Raw genomic sequence first — 8300 nt, 5'->3', positions numbered from 1 at the left:
ATGGTTGTTATATTGCATATTGTTGTCTTCAAATTAGTTGTTCAGATTACCAGATATAAGCATGCAAAATTAGTTCAAAAATAAGCATTAACTGTTCCTTTCTTTTCTTTTTTTCCCTCGTACCAGGAATCAAGCTCACAACCTCACGCTTGCCAAGCAGGCGCTGTGCTGCTGAGCAAAATCCCCAGCCCCTAAGTGTTTCTTTAAACAGACCATTAGAGTTATCCCAGCTTTCCTTCTATACACAGATGTAGTTTTCCCCTCCTTGTTTCTTTCTTTTCTTCTTTCTCCCATCCCAGTTGTTCCTTCCTTTGAGCAATTTCTTTCCCTTTTGTAGTATCTATTGTACGTTTTGGGGTTTACTCACTAGGGAAGTAATACAATGTTTACACATGTGGGTCTGATTCATTTCACTTACAGTGATATATGTGCACTCATGTTTATAGCAGCACAATTTGTTATAGCTAAATCTTGGAAACAACCCAGATGCCCATCCACTGAGGAATGGATAAAAAAGGTGTGATATTTTTATACAATGGAGTATTACTCAGCTATAAAAAAAGATAAACTCGAGGCTTTTATAGGTAAATGGATGCAACTACAGACCATGCCTAGTATATTTTAAAATAACATAATTTGAAGGTAGCAACAGTGTGTAATTATATGCAATACTTTATGTGTTATTGCTTGTTACCACATTTCAAAAATATAAACTATTAGCAATAATGGACAGCTAATCTAAAGGTTAAAGAAGAAATAACTACCACTCTTTCAGTGGAATTAGCTAGGCCTGTAAAGGGACAGTAGGTTGTTCCTCTTAGAGCCTTGACATTTGGCTCTACTCCCCTGTTTCATTTTGGGTTGGAAACCTCCACAAAGTATTAGTAGGGGAAAAGGGATATTCTAGCAATTCTCTTCTGTGATTTCCAATCTGGGGTGTTGGATGTGGTATGTGTGTGGGGGAGTATGTATATTTGTCAAAGAATAATACCTCTGCCTGCCTCTTTGTAAATTTTGAAGATGTTCTCCTGGTGATTCTGAATCCCCCACAGCTCAGTCATATGTGTCCTACTCCTATCAGCACCCACTTTCAGGAACTGGGACTTGTTTGTTTTAAAAGCATCCATTAGTGTTCTAGGAGAGACAGATTGTTTCACATCAGTGCTCCTTCATCGTAATAGAATTTCTTTTTAAAAATTTAAATTCAAGATTGGCTTTGACCCAGAAAGACTGAGCCTGAACAAAGGCAATTTTGCATTTGTGTAGTAACAAGTAATTTAAGAGGAGAAGATGCGTGCTGTCAGTGTGCTAGCTGGGATGGGAAGAGCCAAGATCTTTTCTAATGGACTGCGGTGTGGGAGTCAACTTTACTTTGAAGGTGAAGGACACTTCTTTTAAAAAAAGGCATATCCACCAATGCACCCCTGCACTTCTACATAAAATGGTAAACTTTCCCAGGGAGACATTAGGGTTACTCAGCATATAAGTTATGAATTGGAAGTATACAATTCTTAAAATATTAAATCTGTCTTTTCATATATCTCTGTGGTCCATCTCCCATTTGCAGGTCAAAAAGAGAATGTATTTCCCTGGATTCAATCCCTGCAAAAGTGAAGTTTATAAATTGATCTCAGGAATCGATCAATAATGTTGTTGGTGAGATTTTTGTCAGGGCAGTATACTAGTTTTTTAGCTAAGAATCTCTCTCTGTCTGTCCCTTTCTCTCTTACCCTCCCTTCTCCCTTTCCTCTGTACTTAACTTGTAGATAAAAAGACCTCTCACAGCTCCCCTTTACTATTTATATATGTAATTAGTAAACTAATCCCCCCCAAATATATATATATATATATATATATATATATATATATATATATATATACTAATCTTGGCAGATTCATACTCTTTTATGATATAGAAAGAAGCAAATGAATTATTTTGAGACAGTCTTTCTGTTGAAGTTCTGGGTGGAAATGATCCTTCTCTGGATTTGGAGGCTGGGGAGTTAAGGAAGAGGGAAACCTGCAACCACTAGTGATGTCTGAAGTTCTGACTTTGCTGGAGTGTTTGCCATGTGTTACTTTGAGTGAATGACTTGAGCTAGAATGCTGAAATTTACCTTCTTAATCGTACTCCTTTCAAAATCATTACATTGTAGACACTCCCTTATGGTAGGCTTGTTTTAATAATATGCAGCTATATCTGGTTAAGCCTCTCATGACTAGGTAAGTGATCCAGCTGTAAATGAGGAACACCAATGTCAAAATCTGCTTGGAAATGATCTCTTCCTGAAAAATTTCCCAACAGTTGTGATACACTTTTTAAAGCATTAAAAAAAACCCCAACAACTTGAGAACACTTATCTGAGAGAGCCTAATTGAGAAGAATATTGCATTGGTAAATTGCTCTGCCCAAGACAACTGCTGTTCTGTTTCTTTTCAGATTTTAAAACCCAAGTCCCAAATCACAGTCTGCAGTAAGAGCTTCCAACAATAATTACCTCTGTGCAGGGAGCAGAGGTCCTTGAAAGGGTCTGCTGGTTTCCTGAATCTTCCCAGGGTGAGTGGGACTGTATCCACTGATAACCCAGCTGCCTGGGAACTCAGAGGAGCCGGCTCCAAACTTCTCAGCTGTTGACAGGCGTGACTTGCTGAGAACACTGGATAAATATAGCACGCGCGAGCTCAGCTCCTCAGCAAAGTCATCGCTCTGACAGCGCTGTGAAGGGAACAGAGAGGAGAAACCCAATCTCAGAACCTAACAACACCTAGCAACAGTTGAAAAAACTTTAAACAAAACTCTGGGTGGGAGATATACAACAACTTCCAATTTGTGCTGATCGAGATTTCAGGGAGAAGCCGCTTTCCTCTCACACTCAGCTTCCTGCATGACTTCAGCTATTGGCTGGTCCTAGCAAAGAGAGTGGGAAAAGCTTTTTCCTCTGTATTCTTTTGGGCTGGATAGTTTTCCAGGACTCGGTCTGTCTTGGGCTGTGGGACAAGCCACTGGGTTCTTCAGAGGATAAGCCACCTCCCAAAGCACATCCCGTTGGTTAAACGAGCTGCCGTCAGGTAAGACCAAAACAAATAGCAACTTTCTTTCTTTCTTTTTTTTACTTACTTTCTTAAAAAATTTCAGAGTTCTCTCTGATTCTGTCTTGTCTGTGTCCTTTGATTCTTCCTGATCTACGATGTGATAACACAGTTAGGAATCAGTGTAGTCATTGTGAATTATTTAAAAAGTTGGAAACTTCAGCTGTTACAGTTGTTCTGATTCCTTTTCAACACAAAAAATATCTGATATCATAATAGCTGTCAAAATACTTCTCGCAAGTTGTCCCTCTTTGGCAGGTAACAAATATAACATGGGACGATTCCACAGCTCTTTTCACAGTGAGGATAGCTAGGCGATGGGAGGGATGTTCCCCTAGAAGCAAAATAATTTTCACTTATCGAAACTAGCTCAGCAGCCTGTGTGTAAAGGAGAGGAAAGTCCCGAGTGGTGTTTGTGCTGCTGCCCTCTGACGACTCCTTGTGTCTGAGGCTCTGATTACACCAGTTCACCTTGTGCAGGCGCTGGGCTCACTACACCAGTCAGCCCCAAGCTTCTGTCAGTGTTGAATTGGTGCTTCTGCGGTTGTTGAATATAAGAACTCAGGAGAAGGTTGTGTGTACCTTAAAATGAATCAAGCAATGACTTTTACATAGATATAACAGATTCTGTCTTAGAAAACTTAAACTGAATTTATTAAGAAAAAATCCTTTCTTAAATTGCAAGGGTGTACGCACGAGTGTGTTTACCTCCGTGGGGAGGAAGTCTTCGTTCCATCCGGGGGGTCTGTTGTCTCCTTTGCCTGAGCTGCTATGCAGTGTTATCAGAACTGCTGAAGAATGAACAGTTTCATGTTGGATCTGTCAGGTTACAGCTGTGCGTCCGCGAGGTGCTGTGGTTAGTATTGACACCTGGTGGTCTACCCTTGTATTTCTTCATTTAAAGGAACGATCTTTTAAATGAACATGATAGTTTGAGTGAATGTCCTAACTTAAGGATAATGTCGAAGAAGTATAGAAACACACTTAAAAATTACTTGAAACTATTTTAACAAAGTAAGAAAAAGAATTTACCTACAACCAGTCTTGAACAAATTGTTGACAAATAAGAATGTACATGTTCCTAATTTAAGGAAAACCAAATTTTTTTTTTTTTTTTTTTTTTTTACAGTTTCTTTGGGAAAATGAATACTACATCAGTTTTGGTATGCATTATATGTTTCATAATTCTGATCACTCGAGTAGTTTTTAAAGTAGGCAAAGCTAGTCATATATAATGTATATGCACAAAAAATAATGCAAATATACTCTGGTGACCTCAGGATTGGAGCATAAATTCCTGGTGCTTTACTAGGGATGAAATATCTTTATCTTAAAAGAGTTTTGAAAAGTCAGAACTAAATGTCTCACATTTTTCTTGTCTTTATCCTAGGAAAGGGTCACATTGTTGGCTTACAAATGCATGTGGAAGGCCAAAATCTACCATTAGTTCAAGGCATGTAATTTTTTTTTATTTTTTTGGCTTTAATCAGACAGTTTTTAGATAACTAAGCACTGTATTTGGCGCTGAGTGAAAATCACATCTACTGATGAAGTGGATTTTTTAAAGTGTTACGAATTGTCTTCATGTTTATAAGTTTACTCTTGAAAATCAAGAAGAGCTCAGGTTAAACCACATGGTTTCCTCCACTAGATGAACAAACTCTGTAACTATGCAGATCTGTTCTCCCAGTTCCTCCACTTTGTATTTCTCCTCTGTAAGATTTATTCTGTTGCCTTGTCTCCCACCACACGGAGGTCTGCCCTCTTCACCCTGTGTCTGGATTGTAATACTGTTGCTTCCTCCCAGCCCTCAATGCCTTTTAGGCCCTCAGGTCATCTTGCCTTCGACCCCAGGATTAATGTTCCTGTAGCATTGCTGTGCTTGTCTACCTACTCTTTAGCTCTCTACTGAGACTTCTGGTTACTGCCAAACACCTAGGCTGGATATTCTGAGAAGTGTCCGTCATCGGGCACCTACTTGACTTTTCTAGTCTCACTCCCACTGTTTGGCAACAGGTCCTTTGGCTTCAGGTATTTCAGATATGGACCATTCTCCAGACACGGGCCCAGTGAACATTTATTTCAACACCTTACCTTATTCTCCTGCCCTGACCATACCTTTTGGAAGTGGCTGATTCCTTCCTAGTTCAATAATTTGAAAACAAACAAACAAACAAACAAACAAACAAAAACACAACTTGATGCTTCTTAGGAGTTAGGATGTTTTGGAGTAGGCTTTACCTCATTAAATCCAGGACGATTTTATGAAGTCTTTTAGATGTATGACAGTATCGTAAGTGTCACTTGGCTCTGGAGCTCCCTAGCCCCATGCATATTGTGAGTGTCTATTAACTCTTGGGGCTCTAGTTTTCTCATGATGAAAATGTGAGAGAGTATGGATCAACATAAAATCAAGTATGATTAATAGATTTTATGTTAAAAAAGAGGGAGTTTGCTGAATTTTACCATGCACAGAAAAAGATACCATTTTAACTATGATCATGTACCTGACTGTGGAGATGATGTTATAGCTCTCAAAAATGAAATTGAAACATTACCTAGCTATCTCTTCTGTATGAACCTAGACCTGTACATTTCTAAACACAAACTTTTATCATCTTTCGTTGCCAGATTTTATTTATAGTTACCTTTGGTACAATTCATTTAAGTTATGATTCTTTCTCTTTGGGGATGATAGATTAGACTCTAGACTTTTAAAACATTTAACTACGATATGGTCTTTTTTCTGTCCTTTTTTCTATACATTTAAAAATAGGATGTTTCTCAGTACTATCTTTAATCACTCATGAAACCTATGCCCTCACTGTGTGAGATCAAGCATGAATCATGCTTTTGAAGCAATTTGTTCTGTATCCACCAATAGAAAAACATTCTTTTTACATTATTAGATGGTCACAGAGGTTAAACATATTCTTCCAATTGGGTTTTGGCAATAATCATTGCGGATTTTTTTTAATGGAACTTGTGAAATAATTTCATTAAGCAATGATTTCCCTGTGGCTATAATTTCTATTTATTCTTTAGAAGTGAAAATTTGAGATTTACACATTCTAAATAACGCTAATAGTGTTTTCTTTTTTAGGCAGAGGAGAATTTCTTCATAAGAGAGTTATCTTAGATTTAGGATATTACTGAGCTTATTTCACATACATTTCACTCACTTGTTTAACCTTCTTATGTTATTAAACTTGTGGGTCTTTGAAAGGCAGCAGTATGAAATGGGGGGACCTTGCAAGCTTAGGCTGGAATCTACTTCTAAAAAAAGTTTAAGGGAAAAGCTTGATAACAACTTAGAAATGTGACACTGATAAGTCTGCGATTTAAACTTGTTTACACATTAATTATGTTAATACATATGGCAACAGAATAAAAGATAAGCTGATACAAATATATTTTGTTTCTTTACATCTGAATTCAAGATATGATAAGGATAAGTTCATGGAAGGGGAACCAGGGAAGGCAAGTGGCATAGACCACATGGCCCAGGTTCAGGTTTTAGCTCACTGTCCCCCTGGAGAAATTACTCTCTGTGCCTCAGTTTCTTCATCGACTAAATGGAGATTATAATGCTCTTTCTTTGTATAGTTTGTTGAGGGTTCATGCTGTAGGTTTGAGGACTAAAACATTAAGACTTTCCAATGAATTTATTACTGCTTTATTATCACACTTTAAATGTAGTTATTTGTTTATCTTAAACTTTGTTGCACATAAAATTCTTGGTATTGATAGTTTGTGAGTTCAAGTGTGCAGATCATAGGAGAGGCAGAAGAATGTATTGTTCAAATCTGTAATCTTGTTTGGGACATACTTTGCTGCTGGGTACTCTAAGCAGACACAGGTTGAATAGCAGCCAATAATTTAGTATGGAATTTATGCTTCAAACCCTCCCTTATCATGCAGCTGCCTGGTGCCTTATGGAAACATCACTAACGTGGTTAAGAAATCACCCAGAGCATAGACTGTGCTATGGTTTCTCTGTTTGCACTCAAAGATAAAGAGTGTTTATACGTAGCGGTTGGATGTCTCTTTTACTGCCAGCTATACTGGGTAATGTATAGCAATAGAGTCCTCCATGGAAGGGTATGTTATTGTATTTATCATTCTTATTTTTTTCCCTTAGATGACTTGTTTTGTTTTACCACCCTAGTAACAGATAAAAATGAAAAAACCAAAAAAAGGTCATCTCATGCTAATTTCAACCTTACTAAATAGAAATGAATTCTTGCTATTCATTGCACTTAACCCTATTCAGGCTTAAAAATGACAAGAAAAGTATATCCCAAGATAAATAAGAAAGTGTTATATTATAAAGATATATGTGTGCATTCTGGGATGCTTAATATCCTGTGTACTTAATTTAATAAAATATATGAAAACCCTGATCAATGGGGGCATGTAGGAGACATAAAAAGAATTAGGACATGTCACCTATATGTACCAGCTTCCGGTGATGACTGTAATCACCGTGTACTTCAAACCTGTCGTAAAAAATAAGCGTGGGGGCTTCTTAATGGCTTTAGTGACAATTTTGTGCTGGATAATAAGGGTTTAGACTTGTCAATTTTACTTTATTTTTCCCAGCTGAAAGGAATTCTCTAAAAGATGAGACAAAGCTTCAGAATTGTCATTCTCTAGTGAAGACCTTCTGGAGATTAAAAAAGGAAACAAGAAAAAAAAGGGGAGGGGAAGAAAGAAGAAAAAAGTAAAAGAGAAAGGAAGGAAGAAAAGCCTCTTTGGCTTTGCAGAGTACATTATAGAGGTTCTAAAATAAAAATACAGGAAGCTTAGGAGAATGTAATAAATTATGTCCTTCTTTTTCCTTGAATGGTCAGCCTTCCACCTTAGCTAATGAGGGAGGGGACGAGTCTGCAGGCAGAAAACAGCTTTCTCTGCGGTGGCAGCTGAGGCAGGTAAGCTCGGAGGGCCAGGGAGCCTGCCTGGAAGAATTTAGAAGGGGGAAAGTCAAACACAAATGAGCAGCTTTAGTTGGCTGTTAACCAGCCGATTGCAGAATGTGAGGAACTCTCAGCTGTAGTGTTAACCAGCACCCACGCTGCTCTGTCCCAGGGAGCTGAGAAGTCAAAAGAAGGTTTGTGCTGCTTTTCCTTTTTGGGCCATGGTGTCACTGTGCGTAATATTGGGTGATTTATGTGTTTCTGAGGCCGGTGAAAGACAGACTAAAAAAGAAT

The 8300-nt window shown here is 38.0% G+C and overlaps 1 protein-coding gene and 1 long non-coding RNA gene across 5 annotated transcripts in view; one reads left to right on the top strand and one right to left on the bottom strand.

Annotated features, from left to right (window-relative positions):
- Positions 1-576: 576 nt before the first annotated feature.
- LOC106146907 lies at positions 577-2584 on the bottom strand. 2 transcript variants are annotated; one of them, XR_001231535.1, is made up of 3 exons: positions 2499-2584; positions 2118-2236; positions 577-1602 (listed from the first exon to the last, which is right to left on the bottom strand). It is a non-coding gene; the product is annotated as an uncharacterized LOC106146907 (long non-coding RNA). The 2 variants fall into 2 exon arrangements; XR_001231536.1 differs by having other exon boundaries at positions 577-1134.
- A 114-nt stretch (positions 2585-2698) lies between these two features.
- The window catches only part of Filip1 (filamin A interacting protein 1), a gene marked incomplete in the record, with an annotated part of 169998 nt that continues 164396 nt past the window's right edge, over positions 2699-8300 (top strand). Inside the window, 2 exon segments of one of the 3 annotated variants that reach the window (XM_013505829.1) lie at positions 2699-3069; positions 4220-4253. In XM_013505829.1, coding sequence (XP_013361283.1) covers positions 4233-4253 — 21 coding nt within the window. 3 annotated transcript variants of the gene reach the window in all.

This window comes from Chinchilla lanigera, unplaced genomic scaffold, assembly GCF_000276665.1.
Source record: "Chinchilla lanigera isolate Chin_1 unplaced genomic scaffold, ChiLan1.0 scaffold00101, whole genome shotgun sequence".
Classification (NCBI taxonomy): domain Eukaryota; kingdom Metazoa; phylum Chordata; class Mammalia; order Rodentia; family Chinchillidae; genus Chinchilla; species Chinchilla lanigera.
Note: the sequence above shows the minus strand (reverse complement) of the source record. Positions and strands in the feature narration are given on the sequence as shown.